The 18,811-nt window shown below is 37.7% G+C and overlaps 1 protein-coding gene across 1 annotated transcript in view; it reads right to left on the reverse strand.

Annotated features, from left to right (window-relative positions):
* The window catches only part of LOC122794347 (chitinase-like protein PB1E7.04c), a 1,804,082-nt gene that overhangs the window by 483,475 nt on the left and 1,301,796 nt on the right, over positions 1–18,811 (reverse strand). The window contains exon 8 of the mRNA XM_044062662.1: positions 12,061–12,261. Within this exon, the coding sequence (XP_043918597.1) occupies positions 12,061–12,261 (201 nt within the window). The remainder of the gene's footprint in view (positions 1–12,060; positions 12,262–18,811) is intronic.

Below are 18,811 nucleotides of genomic sequence, written 5' to 3' on the forward strand. Positions count from 1 at the left end.
CCTGGGCTGAGACTGGAAATGATCATTTGTTATCAGTGCTCTATCCTGCTTAACTAATTTAAATAAATAAATACCTTCCATAATGTTTTAACTTACATGGGACTTAGGACTGGCCCACATGGTAATAATGCAGTGTCCGTTCTCAGATTTCCATGCGTGTACACTTGTGCGCACCGATATTTTGTTTCCATGAGGAACTCTGCAAGGTGCAGTAGGCTGGTATGTGCAGCAGTGAAAAAACCCGAGTAACTACAGCTGAGTCTTTAGCTGTAAATTTCTGTTACACACAGTTGTAATTTTGTTGAGGAAGTAAGCAAACCTTTGTGAAAAGTGGAAAGTGGGATATAGACATATAGGAGATAGAGAAGGGAGTCATCTTTGAAAATGAGAGGTGATGCCAGTGTAAGCAAAATAGGTATGTTTTCCCTTTAATTATATTCATCATAACACTTGACCAAATTTGCCATTTATTAATACTTCAGAGTAATTGGTAAGACAAAAAAATAAATAAAAAAATTAGTTATTAAGAAGAATTAAAACTAGGGACACCAACTAATTGGAATGATCAAAATAAGATGTAACTGTTATTTTTTAAATTGCAGTAAAATTGCAAAAACTACACGGAGGAATGCTTTCAAGTCCACTAATTCTTTGGGGGGGGGGGTATAATGGATGAACCTGTTCTGCCATGGAAACAAAGTCCATATTTGGAGACCAGGACAAAGAAGCGTAGAAACGAGTGAGGCCGGTGTCCTTTGTCTAGATGGTAAATACAGTTGTACAAGAACAAGCACAGTAGGATTAGTGCCTGAAATTGTTTTTTGTACTAGTGCCTGTCCTTACAGGCAGAACTGTAGCTAGATCATCTGGCATCATGTGCAGTTCTCCATGGCTCCACCTTAACTCAAAACGGAGAAAAAAGAAAGTCTTCTCAAAGCTGAAAACCGAATAAAATAAAATAAACAAAGCGCTACTGCTCTAAAACTGTAACAAGCAAATGTAACATTAAATCAGCACACACTGTGTACTTCAGACATGATCAAAAGTGCAGTATTGGCATTTATTTTTTGAAACCACAATATCCCCACAACTTCATAAAAATGTCAGTACTGCTCTCCCATACCACTGGCACTTAACTAATTGTTCCCCTATGTGACTACTTTAAAGTCTCAACTCAGCTTGACTACAGTTTATAGTTCATGTTTGCTGATTTTAAGGTATTAGTTAACCAAACCATAATAAACCACTAGCTAAAAATAAAGGAAAACAAAAAAATGAATGTACTCTCCCACAGAAAAAAACTTTAATAAAAGCACAGGATAAAAACCACATTAAGTTATTTCGTCCATCACTTGGACTTCATCAAAATGTGATGTAACCACAGAATAAATACTTATAAAAAAGCCCTCCAAAACATCCCATTGGATACAAGTAAATTAATTAGTTAATTAAGAAACAAGTAGGTGTATTAAAAGGCAGGTGAATAAGACTTTTAAAGTGATACTGTCCCTATGAGGTGAACCAGGACGATAAAACCTACAAAAAGTCAACTGAAAACAAAACTGACAAATACCTGTAATAAAAATCAGTATTGATAATCATACAGATCTGCACCAGTATAGATTTTAACTAAACAATGTAGCTAAAGTCACAAAAATAAGGAGGATTTTAGGTGCAACACACATCGAATGGACACCATGTCCGTTCATGGAATCTAAATTCTGTGTCCGTCTAAGCTATGTTCATTCTGACACATTTTTCCAGGGACCCCCCCCATCCCCGGTTATGTCTTCAATACTATCCAGTACATAAAATTTAAAGGACTGTGTCATATTGTCTTATGTGTGTTTAAAAAGGCATTGTTCAAGTTTTTAAAGTCTTTCCATTTGGTCTATATAAAATCCAGGGCAAAGTTGGCACTGACCAACATAAACTACCCTGGTGCTGTAACAATAGTATTGCTGTTTCAAATAAACTTTTCCGTAGTTCACTATATCAAATACAGCTCCTTCTAAAGTATATCTACATTGGTTACAGAGCCTTGTTCATCTGTTTTTTAATGCACCTACTTGTTTCTTAATTAACTAATTAATTTATTTGATAGCCAATGGGATTTTTTGATGGCTTTTGTATGAGTCTTTATTCCATGGTTTTATGTGGTCACATCACATTCTAATGAAATCCAAGTGATGGATGAAAGCACTTAATGTGGTTTTTATCCTGTGCTTTTATTAAAGTTTGCCCACAGCAGAGTACATTCTCTTTGTGTTTTCCTTTATTTTTAGTTACTTATTTTAAGGAATTTGAGACAGCAACATAGTTACTCAGGAAGTACCCTATAGTTTGAAGTATAAACTTATGTGTGGAGGATGTCTTACCCCTTAAAGATGGAAAACTGTTGTACTTATAACAACTAGGATCCATAATCAGATGAAGTTCAGCAGGATCTTCCCAATAACCAGCTTTTTTAAATTTCTTTTTCTTTTCTTTCTTTTTTTCACATTTCTATAGGTACATGTTGTACAACTCAGTGGTTTAAGCCCAAACTTTATGATTTAGGTTGTAGTTAGCAACTGAAGGTTAGGTTTTAGATTGTGCCAGGATTAGTGATAGGATTATGGTTAATTTCGGGGCTAGGGTTAGAGTTAGATTTAGGGTTAGAATTAAGTGTGTGCATGTAGTATTTTGTCCTGAAAGGTGGTAGCAGTGTAGGCCTCACCAAATTACTACATTTTGTGCAATTTCATTAAAAATATGTTTAAATGGTATTTTTTCAGTGCCTGAGCATGATTACAGTACCGTGAAGGATATTGCTTTTAAACAGAAGTTGCAGATCAGCTTTGGTCATCAACCCCCTTTTTTTTCCATTTTGTTCATGGGGTCGGGGTGTCACATCAACAGTGACCACCACCTAATGCAAATGTTCACACAGCTGGGTGGCTAGCCTTTACATAAGAAATACAGTAAATATTACCGCAAAGCAGTATAGCCATAATTATTTATTTTATTATTTCACCTTGTTGACTGAATTGTATATTTCAGCAGACACCAGTTGAGGGTCAGGCAGAACAATCTACCACATATACTAATAACAATCATAAAAAAACAGAATAATAAGGAATACCTGGAACATGACATGAGTGTGAATATTGAGAAGTGTGATGCCTGTGATCTGAATAAGGAAGTAAAACCCTACATACTGAGTAAATGTTATGTGCAGTTATATACAAGTAAAACTACATGTAAATGTAAATGTACTGTTCTAAAATCAAAAACAGAACTAACCACCCAAGCAGTTCCCATGACAGGACATAGCACCGAGCAAATCAGCAGGGCTATCAGTGCTGGGAGGAAGTCATAGTAGTAACATAACCATGATAGGAAAAAGTAGTATGTCACTCACTGATCGCAAATGATGTCATGACGGCATGAAAATGAGGTTCCTTTTTTTTTCAAATAATTTTTTATTGTTTTCAAAATAAATTCAATGCAAACAGAATAGAAATACAAAACATTCTAGGTTGAAAACCATGTGGATGAACCTGAATAAAGAATTACAAACAGTACTAGAATACAATTCTAAAATAAGAGGCATTAGGAGAAATATAAAGCTACTGGAGGCATTGAAGACCACTAAAAAAAGATACATTATTTACAAAAACAAAAATAGAAACCCCATGCTACCTAAATGTATAAGAGCAGTATCAAAAGAAAGAATTAAAGAGGTAAGGCGAAGAAAGATATAAACACCCGTTGGGTAAAATTTGTAGTGGAAGATAGATAGAACAAGAAATTGCAAAGGAATGTCACATATGAAATGAACAAGGTATTACGCACCTAGAATTACATCTAATAGGCGATGCCATAGGTTGGCAGAGTAGGCTTTCTTTCTAGGACCATTGATAATGAATTTTTGAGCTGATATATATTTTAATGCCATCTCTTTGAAACCCTGCCATGACAATTTTGTGCGATCTATCCAGTTATTAGTGATGTAGAGTTTGATTAAAGAGCAGAGGGTGATGAGAATGTGAAGGTGAAGTTTAGGCATTTTGGAAAGGGAATATTCAGTATGGCTGTTTGCCAAGAGAGAGTGGAGTTATAGTAACCCATCTTTTTTAGTCGCACTTTGAGAGAACACCATAGTTTATAGGAATGATTACAGTGCCACATAATATGAAGAAGATCTGCTCTCAAGCAAGGGCAACAAGAACAAGCAGCGGAGTTGTTAGGATTAAATTTGTTGAGTATTACAGGTGAATGATACGCATTGTTATTTAACATCAATTGGGTATATAATAATTTTTGAAGGAGCAAGTTCAAGGGTGGTTTTATGGCTAAAAGTTTTGATCTTCCGTAATGGGAGAACCTATATTGTCCCAGAAGGTGGAGAAAAGGCAATTATTATTATCTAATAATGGTTTAAGTATATTGTAAGAGGAAGAGACAGTTTTTGGGATTTAAAAGTGTAGAGATAATTTCAGATATTTTATTGATTCCCAAAGAATCAGGTGTAGTGTAGACAACTTGAGAGGAAATGGTTTCAATGAGTTGACGAAGGATAACTGTGTATTTGTTATTGGCCTTGAGGGATACACGTAGTTCTGTGATCGATAGGGACTTATGTTTAAGGAGGTCCCAAACTGTAAAGTCCTTAATAAGGGAGAACTTAGAGAGATCAAACATATTGTTGTTAATTTTAAGATTTGGATTCAGGTGTAGTGGTTGTAGAAGGGGGAGAATGTTTTCAAGGTTAATGTCCTTGATCAATTTTGAAATAACCTAATTTTATGCTTCAATAAGGGGAGTAATTTGGAGTCATAGAGAGGTATGGGAAAGAAATGGGATAGCTTTGGGTTGATTGTGTTGGAGGTGACATGACGGTGCCATATCTTCAACCAGGCAGGAGTATGGCTGAGTGGATTAGGATCCATGTATGAAATGGACAATAACCTGTTTGAGCAGATAATCGTGTAATACAAATGCAAAATTGAATGGCCCACTCCTCCTTTCTCTTTGTTGAGCGTAAGTTTAGAGTACGAGATCCTGACTCTCTTGGGAAACCAGAGAAATTTTATGTATGTTATTGTTAAATTTAAGGAAGAGATTATTTGATATCATTATATTGGTAGCATTAAATTGATAAAGAAGTCTCGGTAGAATATTCATCTTCACAATGGCTACTTTAGAAAGAAAAGCTAGATTAAGAAGTTTCCATCTTTGTAGGTCTTGGCAAATAGTAGCCCAGGATTTTAGTAAATTGTTTTGAAGAGCAGAGGCTTGGTTGTGTTCAAAATTAATGCCGAGATATTTGATACTATATGAGATATGAAAGGAGGATTCTGGGAAAAAAAAAGGTTTTTGAGCGTCGGGGGAAAATGAGGTTCCTGATGCTTATAAGGCATGGCAGTTATGCAAACGATGACATCAAACATGAAAACAGCAATACAGAGACATATAAACTAGGTACAGCATGCCACTGTGTTCACCATCTCAGAGCACTAGGAATTATCAGGGTGCTACACTGTTTGTAACAGCTATAGTGGTCACTTTCAGAGCCAGTGCCCATGACATGGTGATCTCAGCCACCCTCCTGCCTAACCTACTAGAACCAACTGACCAGCAGATCACATGCCACACCTATATGGATAGAGTCACCATACTGGGGCTTGTTGAACTATATTACCCACATACAGGATCAAGGAGGTATGCAAGGATTACCCATTCAAGCGAACAAGAAGGTAACCATTATAGATACAGAGACATTTCTTAGACTTACAGAGGACATGGTAGGGGTATCTCAGGTGTTAGTTTCTGGTATCCTACACCAGTTCCTTGAAATTACGCTGTAGCACATGGAAGGGCTTATATGTCTCCCAAGCACTACAGAAAAGTACTACCACTATGTGGGCATTTTACAGTATAGCCCATTTTTCTGATGTCTGGGGAGCTACTGGTTGCACACAAGTTGCCATCAACACTTTAATGTCAAATACATTAACATAAAGGGCTTCCACTCCTTTAACTGCCAAGTGATATGCAATGTTCTAGGTATTAAATACACTGTTTGCATGTGCCACCCAATCAGTTCCCATGATTTACAAATATTGAACAGAATAAAACTTGTTCTGAAGAAGCTTGCCATTCAGCAAGTGAAAGCGCTTAACCTTTTGGATTATTCTGTTTCTTTTAATAAAATTACAGTTTGGCTGAGGATACCGTTGGTTTTTGAAGACATTTGTTTCATTTGTTTTATCTGTTCCACTGGCTTTTAAAAAAAGTTTATTTAACTGCTGAGAGTTTGGCTGTGGATATCGCTGGTTTTTGAAGGCATTTGTTTCATTTGTTCCACTGGCTTTCGTACACACTTTTCAGCTGCTGAATTGCCGTTTTTTTGGTGAGTTTCGTCTCAAGACACTGGGACTGTCAACGTTCTATGTTTTATTCTGTTCAGTAGTTGCTTGGAATGTTGTTTGTGCTGGTTCCTTCATGATTTACAAATATGGCACACATCCAGTCTATACCAAAAGTTCACATGGTGTGACTTCCTACAGGATCATCTAGTTAGTAGATGCTCATATAAGTTGGTACAGAGACCATATGAAGCACCATGAAAGCAAGTAGCAGGTAGAAGGCCATGTATGATGGCATCACTGTTTTGTGGTGCAGAAGGTAACAGACATACACTTGAATCATGACTATTGATGCTCATACTTAACCCCTCAAACCAGTACATATATATAGCATATAACACTGTGCTTGCCTGGAACCTGGTGGGACACATTTTTTGGAAACTGAAGAGGCACTTCCACTGCCCTGATTTATCTGATGGGGCACTGTAATATTCATGCAAACACCTCTAAGCCTAATATTTGCTGTTTTCAGCATGATGCATAATATAGCCGTATAGAAGCAGCTATAACAGCAGGGAAACATTGCAGGAAGCCATCTTATCTGGAGCAGCAGTGCAGACAGTCAGAGGATGAAAACATGACAGTGGTACCAGATGCTAAGCAGAGATGGGCACAATATACTGCATCACTGGCAAAGAAGTGGTATCTGGTCCAAAACTGTGTGTCATGATAGAGTCAACACAGAATGAAATGACTGCATGTATTCTGAAATCCAAGCTTCGCAAGACAGTGCATGGACTAGCATTCTGTGCAGAAAACATCACCTTCTTCATGCAGGTTAGAGGTTGGTCAAGACACAGTCATAATCATTTCCACAGATGAGGGAACACAGTGAAAGGTGACAGCAACACTGTCATATAGTCAAGGGGTCATGAGAAGTGGATGTACTAGCCATCATAATCTTGTAGCAGGTTATGGGGAGTCATGGTTCACATATCATGATCACCCCCATCAGGGTGGTGATGTTGCATCACAAACATTGGCAGTGTGCACTGTGGGGGCTGCACTCTCAGAGTTTACTGTAGAGTGCGGTGGGAATGACACATGACTATGGAATCATATTTGTGCACCCTGATGGGATGTTCCGTATTGGACATATGATAGCCATGACTAGGTATGGCATTTTGCCTGCCTACAGGGGATACTGATGATGTAAAACTATGGGAATAAAAGTATGAATGTTAGTGAAATGTCACAGTTGTGGAGACTGAGATGTACTAGAGTACGCAAACCTGAGACTCTGCATGGCCAGAGTGGTGGTCACTGTGGCCATAGCAAACAGTGATGCAGTGTCAGGAATTGTATGTGTCATCTTGATATGCATGGACTCTGACCAGTCATGCGACATCTGAACTCTGCACAGCCATGGACAACATAACCTTCAGAGACGGACCAGAGGCAGCTATCAAGTGTTTCTTGGAAGCATCTATAGATGCAATGTTAGTCATCAGTGACCTGAGCAGCACGACTTGCTTCTTGTCCTGATGCATCACAAAAGACATGTAGAGCACTCAGCATTTCCACAGTGTTGGAGGCAGCAACTTTTGGTGCCTAAATCTTTGTCCTGCACATGTGATGATTAATGCGAAGTGCTGCTTCAAGTTTGGGGACACACCAGGAGTCATGGCCACCAAGTGCTGCCTATATGCATGTCAGAGGCAGGGGGCACATGCATGCCCTGTAGACTGGGAACTCCCCTACAGTGAAGTTCGTGATCAGAGTTACAAGAAGTCCAGGAGTCCACTAAAGACTTGTGAGGATAGAGATTTGATCTGTCTCTTCACAGGGGCCTTGCAAATGGGGTATGTATTTCAGCTCTTCCATGTCAGTGTTTTCAACAATGTCACTGTGTCATTAGATTGTGTCATGTACACATTGTCATCATTGTCAACCACAGGTGACCTGCTGATATCAAGCATATGCTGAGGCATCCATTAGTAGAAACTTTGAAAGTATAAGGACAAGATGCCAGTGGTTGCATAGAAACAAATGCCTACCCCCACCCCATGGTAGGTAAATTGGCAATGACACAATATGTGAATAGCATATGGACACATATATAACTTGCTGTACAGTGTGTTGCAGACACAGTTCACAGGTATCTGGAGAACAGATATGCTGAATAAGTCCTGTCACACTCGCTATGCACTCTACAATACGGACATGTAATGACTATTACTAACATGATGCATATTCTACAGACTCCTGTGGGGTCATCATCAGCACAGCTCCTACATTCAAGCCACCATTAAGTTTGAGGGTCCATTCTTCCTCTCAGACAGGGACAACAGGAACTCTCTCACCTCTGCGAGTTGCTTTTTGGGGTTGAGCCACCAACTGTGCCAGACAAGGCATTGGAGATATCTCATACTTTGCTCTTGGCATGCAGTATCAGTATCACATCACTTACCTTTCACCACATTGGTTGCACAGTTGTATTATGGCTACCTACAGCAATTATGTCTTGCAGCATTCCTTGTCAAAACCGGTCCCTATAAACTATGTGTGTGTGTGTGTGTGTGTGTGTGTGTGTGTGTGTGTGTGTGTGTGTGTGTGTGTGTGTGAGTGTTTTACCTTTGGCCAGGATGCATATGCTGTGTGTGCAAAGGGCCTCTTGTGAAGTGCCAGCCTCTTGGATGGGGAATTTTCTATAATTTAAAATATCAGTGAAAATGTACCTGCCAACAAAATGGCCCTACACTCCCAATACGAAGCACTTTGCCCGAAATGCCAGGAGCTTCACTCGTAGTATGAGGCAGTAGGAATAGCAGCATCATTAGCTAAGCAGCATGTTTTTGTGGCTTTTTTTCACAGCCAGTGCCCCCTATGTTGTGCATTGTCTGTCAGCCACAGACACGCAATCACCTTCATTACCTGAACATTCTTGAATTCTTGACTGTTGCCATGTAGAGAGATGCCACTGGGAGTTAGTCGATGTGTTCTTCTCATGTGAAATCACTGGAATGTGAGGACTGCCTGACAGGTTATGCCACATTAACTGACCTTGCTGTGATAACCCATCTTCAGGGACATGTTAGGAGATTCATAGGTATAAGTATTACAGCTCCAACTCTAGTTCTTGATGTGATGCTGCAGCACTGGTGGAACGTGTGAAATAAGAAAGATAACATACCTGTGGTAGTGCTGAAACATATGCCACTCCCTTCACCACCTGTGGCAGACAGACTGGTACAGGCCACACATGCAAATGAATGCACTAGCTAAATTTCTGGCAAAAAAGATATCTGACTTGTTTTTGGTGATAATGAATTCTACAATAATCCCAACAATAGAAACTTTGAGTGCATTGATTTTCTGTCCAAGTTTGAACCTTCTCTCAAATAATGTATAAAAAATACAAAACTCTAGTCAGCAGAAATATTTTCATGCAAGACAACTAAATACTGTGGTGACAGCACAGATGCAACCCAAGATGTGTTGAAAGACCCTTTGTCACTCATTATTCCTTATGCACAAAAAGATGGTGAATAGGAAGAGCACTTGTCTGCAGTGAAAAACACAAATATCGAAATACCCTTTTGTGCTGGTAACATCTCTGCTTGAGCAACACAACATGTATATGTAAGTGTATATATCAAAATGCAGCTCTCAGTCACGTGACAGCTCGAACAACCTAAATGGGATGTACTTTAGATTCCACACCAGATTCAGGGAATCACTGTGTTGTTAGTATGTATTGCATCTGCTGCTTGCAGCCTTACATTAGTAGGAACCATATCTGTGAAAAGCTGCTTGGATGTCCATTAATTTTTTTGGCACTTTACACATTGTTTACAGTCTCACCAAAAAGAAGATCTAAACAAAGTATGATGGAAACGCTATCCCATAAAAGACAGCCATTTTATTACAATGCTGTCAGATCACCGAAGAGGAATTACTATAAAATCTGTGCAGCATTGGGTAATATCTTGGACTTTTAACAGTAAAAATAGCAATGGATCAAGAAGCAAAAGCTGTCATAAAGAAGTTCAACATATTAAAAATGGCATTAATAGTCATTTGGGAAGATCTTCCAAACAACATTGATAGAGTAAATAAAGTGCTTCAAGAACATGAAACTGAGTTCAGTATAACTGCCAAATTATATGATAGACATCACTTCTGGGTTATTTAGTTGATGACTAAAACAAGAATAAAAGAGAGAATTTTGAAAAAAAATGGCAAAAGGCTTTGCAACAACTGTAATTACAAACAATGCAGACAAAAAAAAAACAGGAAAGGAAGAGATTATCTGATGAAACACCAGAGAAACTGATACCAGACTACAATACAAAAGTTGTACTTTGAATTTAGTCTTTTTAACATAGCGTAGCTGTACTAAACAGCACACAGCATGTTATGTGAAGCCATCCATTTCCTTGCAGACAATTTTCGGTCAAAAGATGAAGATAAAACGAAAGCAAGAGATTTAGTAAACATCTATAATTAGACTTGGAAGGCTACAGTGTTGATGAATTTGTAATGCTTTCTTCACTGTACAAGGCAAAAAGCAATGGAATTAATAAAATTCCACATAAAAGATAAACATGCTAACATTTTTCCAAATGCACATATTGTATTGACTATTTAGTTATAATTGCCTCTTGCAGGTAATGACCATTTTTAACCTTAAGCAAATTAAGAACAATATGAACTCAGTTATGTGCCAGGATCACCAATTATCTGAGGCTTTTTATGCACTGACTGTGCCGTTACTCTTAATATGGACTCTGAGGACATTAGTAAAGACTTTGCTTAAGTGAGAAGCTGAAGAAAGTAACTTCCTAAGGAAATACCTAGAACATCTCTAATTCTGTTTTTGAAATATAATTTTAAAGTTTGAGCTGAATTACATCTCTTTTTCACAACATCTTTCCTTTGTTTTTTCTTTTTTTCCTTTGCAGGCCCTAAAAATGTCATCATTCCTAGGGCACTGTGCCTACAGTTACTAACATGAAAATCCAGCACAGCATTCGGTAGCAGAGTCAGGTATAGACAACAAAAAGAGCCATAAACTATGGACTATAAAGTCAGTCCTCTGTTAGTTATACCCTATTTGTCTATTAAAAAAATATGTACTGCAAAATAATTTCTCCTGAAAAAGCAGCTATTATGCTTGCATATGTAGTGGACAATAACGTGGAAAAAAACTGTGATTTATACAACAATGGTCCAGAGTCATTAACTCATACACTCAGAAAGATTACACTAAGTGCACATGTGGTCTACATTTGTTGAAATCTTTATGAATTCCCCTCAATATTTAAAGCTGCAAGAAAATCAGTAGGAAAACTAACATTAGGAGGAAGAAGGTGGGAGTTATGCTTGTGTTGTCTGTTCACTCAGAACAGTGTACACTTAGTGTAGATGTTAATGAATCCCATGGAATGTCTTTTTTTTATATCTGTTAAAGAAATTTTAGATTAGTGAACAAATAACCAGTTTCTTTAAGTTGAAATTAAACCTCCAAAGGATCAGCCGCAACCACGTTCTATAACTTAGAATCACCAACTTAACCTATTAAAGACATATACTTTTCCAGCTTTAAGGATAGTGCATGCTTTTCTTATGGAAAAAAAGATACCATATTAATACATAGCTATATAATATTCAGTTTGTTTGACTTTCCTATAATGTTAAAACTTACTTTGAAGTTTATAATTTTTCCATAAGTTTCCACAACAGATTCAGCATAGAAGGGTGTCTGCCCATAAAACATCTCATAAGCACAGACTCCAAGGGACCACCAATCACATTCTGGGCCATAGGACCGAGAATCATTTTCGACTGCACGCAAGATTTCTGGAGACAGGTAATCTGGGGTTCCAACAGCCACTGACGAACTAATCTGTTCAATTTCATAAAAATAATCCAGTCAGTTGGGAAGGTTCAATTATATCTTTTTTTTTTTTTTTTTTTTAATGAAACATTTATGTTCAGCTATTCCCTTTTGTGTATTTTCCAAGGCATTACTTTTTATCATTTCAACACTATATGCATAGTTCAGGCCATTGCCAAATAATGTATACCTATCTCAGAGCGCTACATTAAATAATTATACTACAATACTTCTCTGTACTGTGGCTTGTTATATGTCTCCCTGCATTTACTGCATTCCACATTTAACACAATACGATTTAAATGCACTTGGCTAGTGGCTTCATGCCTTGGTTAACTTCAACCAGTAACTGGCATGCAAACCCTGTTAGATGCAAGGAGGGAGTACTAAAAATGACAATGTGGTATTTACTGACTTGAGGCCATACATATGTATGGTATTTACTGACGTAATACCACACATATGAAAAAGACCTTTGAAAACTGAATTTAACATTATGTACGTCAAGTGCCTTACCCTGCCTTCCAGACAGACCTAGGGAGAGAAAACTTGTAGTCAAGAAATAACTTCTAAAATGAAAGTCAGTAAGTTAGCCAATGCCAAAATGAGTCATGTTAGAACTACAGGTCTAATATGAAGGACTAATACTTGGTAGTCATGTATCGATATTTTATTCAAAAACAAATTTAAAATGTGCATATATTATTCTGTGAAGCACATGCCCAACATAGGCTAAACATATTATGCAAGGTATATCATCCACATTTACACTTCATCTACCCAGTTTTATGATTATTTCAGTTTCTACATTAGCGTGGTTTCTAATCCTTTGTATTCTGCACCAGATACTTCATGAAATGAACCATATTCAGCAGTTCCCATGTAAGAAATTCATTACAAAGTCAAAGTAAAGTGAAAGTCAAAGAAACTTTACTGTCAATCAGATATACATGGCAGTGCAAGCTGAACGAAATTATGTTGCTTTGGTCCCAGTGCAAGACATAATGAACGCACAGTTTGAGTGACAGTAAGACTAATGCGCATACAGTAATACTTAAAATATTAACAACACAATAAATTACCACAATTGGACAGGAAGACATTAGACAATATTATAGTAGCAGGTATTGCAAAAACTATAACTGCATACTGTGATTGCTTAGATATTGCACTTCAACAGTTGTAGTATGACATATTCTGATGTTCATATTGCACATGTGTGAAGTGGTGACTCACTCCTGACTATTATATATTCAGAAAGTAATAGCATAAGAAATCAGGCTAACTGTACCAGTTACTGAAGCAATTTGCCAGATATTCTGTCAGAACTAAAAGTTAATTTGCAGCTCAACAAATTTATGACATCTGTTTGAGCTATTCTAAAAGAATAAAGCTAATGAAAAGATTAAGTTCAGGTATCTAAATATGAACATGCTATATTACTATAGATATGTTAGCTTAATGTCATAAATCAATAAAGTCATGGTACTTGCGTATTATCGCAACCACATTTCCAACCTGCGATACATCATAATGGTTTGATGAAAATATTTTCAAAAAGTGGAAGCAAACTTTGTTTTATTTTATAATGTTGTTTTCAGTACTGTAACTTTACTCAGTGTAGTATGCTTTGTATATTCTATGTAATATTGTAAAGTTAGTAGTGTGAGTATTTGAATGCTGGTAGCATATTGCCTTGTATTGTTTACTTGTCATTGATGAACAGCGGACTGAAAGTCTGGACTGTTGCTCACATCTGAAATTTTACATCTTCGTATCATACCTGATCAGGAAAATTTCGTCAGCTCCATTTTGGAATTGATTAAGCATATGTGTTTGAAGAAGTTGCTACTGATCAGTTTGTCTGCATGTACTATATTACCTTCATTACACACACTTGCTGGTAATGACGGCAGTGCTCCTGTTGTGTGTGTTATTAATACGTCTTGTACAGGATGGCCATGAGTTTTATGTGGAAATATGCTTTAGCAGTACCAGCTGTTAAACACACTGGTTTTGTTATTTTGCCAAACTGTTGACCTGATTTCTGTTAAGATCCTTCCGTAAGGTAACAGTGTGTGTGATTTTTTTGATTTATCCTCAGGTTGCTTTTAACAATTGTCATTTATTTCGGAGGAATAGCGTGGGTTCATCATAGCTTATGGTCTGCATTTATTCAATTAACACATTTTTGCCAGTGATTCTCTGCCATTGCTTGTGTACTCAGAACTGCTTCTCCATTCTACAAAAGTGCTTGTTTGTTTAAATCAACATTTACATTGCAAGTAAACAAAACCTTTCATTTTATTTCAGATAGTTGGCTTTCCAACTAAATCTTCTATTTCCTGTCAGAGTAATTGTTAAGGTACTTACCTATTATTGCAATCAGATTTCGAACAGGAGAAACAGCTGAATGGCTTGGAAAAGAGCCGTTTCTCCTGTTCGAAATCTGGTTGCGATAATACGCAAGTACCAAATTTTCTTACAAAAAATAAATATGAACATGTAATGTCATCAGAGGAAGACTAACGTTTTACTAAGTCCTACTGAATTTTACAATTAACCTCAGTGCAGTTTCCTCTCCACCACCGCTATGTAATCCTTTTCCTGCTCCAGGAAAACATCCAGAATATTCCTGTACTGTACTACCTTCTCAGTGAATCACAATTTGCCTGAGTGCCAGCAAGATTTCTCCTTCTAGATGTGACCCATACCTCCTTCTCCACTCTGTTTATCCTTATTGGTTACAGCCCTTTTAATTAAAAATTACATTACGATGAGCCCAAGCTATATCCCTAGCTTTTATTTTCTAGTGTATACATGCTCACCTGCCTAAGTCTTTCTTCAAATCCAATCTTGTTCAATGTCGTTACCATTTCTGTAACTGTGCTACAAGCTTCTTACTACACTATTTTCCCTTCTACCTGGTATGTACAACTGACCACACTATTCCAGCAGTAGGAGTGTCAATGCCATAGAACAGAAATATGAAGTATGCTGCCAACTCTCTGTCAGCAATGGAGCACAACAGATCCTGTAGGAGAGTGAGCCTTCTATTTGTGACCCCTGCAAAAATGTTAGCATCTCTACCATAGACACTGATTTTCTCTTCAACACAACAAACAAAAGGTGAAACACAGTTACTATCAGGACTAAATCCAGTGGCACACAATTTTGTTGTGATATCCCATTGTGAGTTTTCCCATCTGCCACCCTATTCTTCCAGTCATTTAACTAGATGACTCTTAGCTATACCATTTTTGGAAACTATCTCCATCTAGTTTCCTCTAACAGTGTTTTGTGAGATATGATGTCAAGTGACTTAAAGATGTTCACCTCTACCATATGTAGAGGATTTCTGTCATTTACTTTGGTGATAACTCAGTAATGTAACTGTCTGAAGACAGACTTCCACAATCTCCCAATCTCCGCTACATAAAGCCACATTGTTAACCATTTGTAGAAAGTTAGTCATACACAGACCTCCTCTGATATAAAGCGAAGCTAACAGAATTGTAGTTGCCTGGAGCTTTTATGCACTTTCATACAAGATAACTACCATCAGCAGCCTTCACTCTATTCCTAATGAGATGCTGCACTGTTCTTTCAGAGGATCATCAAATAGCGTCATCAAAAAATTTGAACGGCATTTTGCAAAAAAAAAAAAATTAAAAATACTGCATCAACACAACAAAAATTCACCAACAAATTAAAGTGCAAAAATACAAAACCAAATGGAAAAAATGTATGCTTTAAACACAAAATAAATGCCTAAAATAACACATCTTAGAGTTTTAAGTTGCTTGTTCAGGAAGGAAACATCCACACCATATATACTTTCCATTTTATTTGGTCAATAAATTAATGCAACTGATTCTTGAAGAAGTAATGGAAACACATTTACAAATTCTGCACAGAGCAGGTTGGAACAGTTATTACAAGACTATGCACACACACATTTATCTTTCTTGCATCACAGACTGAAAGTATTCAAACATCTCCATTAGGGCGATGCTCATAATATTTAAACTCAAACACATTGACAACTATAATAGGTACCATTGCATTGTGCATTGCACATTATTTAAAACAAAAATATTTATAGAAACTTGCATTTGTAAACCAAATACTTAGGAGTTTGTAAATAGACAGAAGACGTTATAAAGTAAAATTACCTTTAAACAAATGTAATTACCTTTAAACAAAAGAAAGTAATAGAATACTGTGAGCATAACAATTCCTCATTATGAGTTCATAGGTGTTTACTAAGCTAACAACCACAAAGGCCATTTTAAGCCTAATTATGCATCCCAAATCTCTGACAAGTTCTGATACCTTTGATAAGTGTAAGCATGGGCCTGGAAGATGAACCATTTACAGGTTACCTGTGTCCATTAGAGACATAGGTGCCAAACCAGGGATGAATTTCTGGTTTACCATCCAATTGTCCAAGTTACACTTGAATTGAGTTAGGGAGGAACTCTGTTTCACATGGATGAGGAGCCTGTTCCATAGATGGGGTAGTTTCTGGGATAGATACCTATGTCTCCAGCAGGTCTTATTTATATCACATGCAAGGTTTAAGTCTTTAGAATGGGTAATTCTGGTACTGTTTGTTTTGTGAATATGCAGGAGATCCATCAGAGCAGGGTCTGACAATGCCCAGTATGCCAGGCATAGATCTCCCCTCAAAAGCCTGTAGGAGACAGAATACAGGGATAGGGCCTTGAGGTGGTCTGCACAGGACATTTTACTTACTCCCTGTATTCTTTTAGTGAGGAACCTCTGTGAACATTCCATTTGTTGGATATGCCTGGTTAGATACATAACAAAGGGGGCATTGTACTCAATGATAGGTCTGATGAATGCCAAATACAGTGGAACAATGACTTCCTTGGACTTAGATGCCATACCTTTGTTTATAAGTTGTGCAACATAGAATGCTTTCCTCACCACTGTAGACATGTGATGGTCAAAGGCTAGATTACTATCAATATGTTCCCTAAGTCCCTGACTACTGGGTCAACTCTAAGGGGTGTGTTGTCAATATGATAGTTACCAGGGATGGATGACTTCCCAAAGGATACTATTATGCATTTTTTGACATTTGGTTTTAGTCCATGGTTCTGACATCAGTTGTTGGTATGTGTCAATCCCTATTGGAGAACATTAGTGTCAGTGTGAGATTTAATGACAGCTCCTAATTTGCAATCATTTGCAAATTTTGTCAACCAGAGATCACGGACATTGGCCTTGACTTCTGAGAAGTAAATGCCAAAAAGGAACTGTCCAAGGACTGATCCCTGAGGGACTCCACTTGTGACTGGCCTCTTTGTAAAGGTGGACTCCCCAATTCTAACTTCCTGGGTCCTGTCTGTGAACCAGTTGGCTATCCACCAGGTTACATACGGGATTGTACCTAACTTCTTGAGTTTCTCAACAATGCCCAAATGGAGTATTGTGTTAAATGCCTTGGCCAAGTCAAGGTAGACAGTGTGAACGATTTTTCCCTCATCCATTGCTTTGGTGACCTTCTCAAACATTCTCAAAGAAGTCCACCAGACTGAGTAGACATGATCTGCCCTTGACGAAACCAAACTGGGTTGCGTCCAGTGTCTGGAGGTTTACTACATCTCTGTTGATCATCTCCATAATAATTCTTTCCATGGCTTTACATATAAGACTAGTGAGACTTATGGGTCTGTAGTTTCCAGGGTCTGTACATGGCCCACCTTTGTGCAGAGGGATAACTGTTGCCTTTCTCCATTCATGAGGCACAAAGCCTGTTTGGAAACTATAGTTAAATATTAATTCCAGAGGCCCTGATAGGTCATGTTTCATGCTATTTAGAAGGCATCCTGTGATATTGTCTGGTTATATTGATGCAGTGTTCTTGGTCTTACAGAGAGCATTAAAGACCTGTTCCCTAGTGATAGTAGGGGGAGTTATATTTGAAATTGATCTCCTGAAGGAGGGTTGAGGGGGAGATGTATACAAAATGAGTTGCAGTTTTCAAATAGCCATGTTCTGATTTCTACTTATGAGAAAAAGGGTAGAATCATGGGATAAGGGGTAGCCTCGAGCCAGTAAACAGCTCTCGAGCTATAGAAGATGGCCGAGTCGGTGCCGAGGATCGGCTCCGATCCCAACCAGCAAGAATGAAGGCGAGATAGACAACTTAACATTGGGTTTTAACATGGGTAGAGATAGGGGAGAGGTTTGTAGTTCGGCAGTAACAGTAAACACCTATCTTGACCCATGTTAAAACCATTGCTAGGTTGGCTTTTGGTGTTCGACATTACCATTTTTGAATTTCCGTGTAAGACAACAGGGCAGTTGACGGAGTTTGATTCGAACATATGACAGTAAACCGCATATATAACTTCATAGAGATAAGTGGCCAACAAAATGACACTTTAATATCTAACTTTATTGAGCAGCGTAGTAAATAATGCAAGAGTGGTAATTCGAGAAATTGGAGCTAGCTAATAAATATAAATTGTGTCACAATAAGTCAGAAAAGGATTACTACCTTAATTTCAACATGAAATCTGCCTCA

The sequence above is a fragment of the Protopterus annectens genome, chromosome 1.part0, assembly GCF_019279795.1.
Source record: "Protopterus annectens isolate FY-2018-M chromosome 1.part0, PAN1.0, whole genome shotgun sequence".
NCBI lineage: Eukaryota > Metazoa > Chordata > Ceratodontiformes > Protopteridae > Protopterus > Protopterus annectens.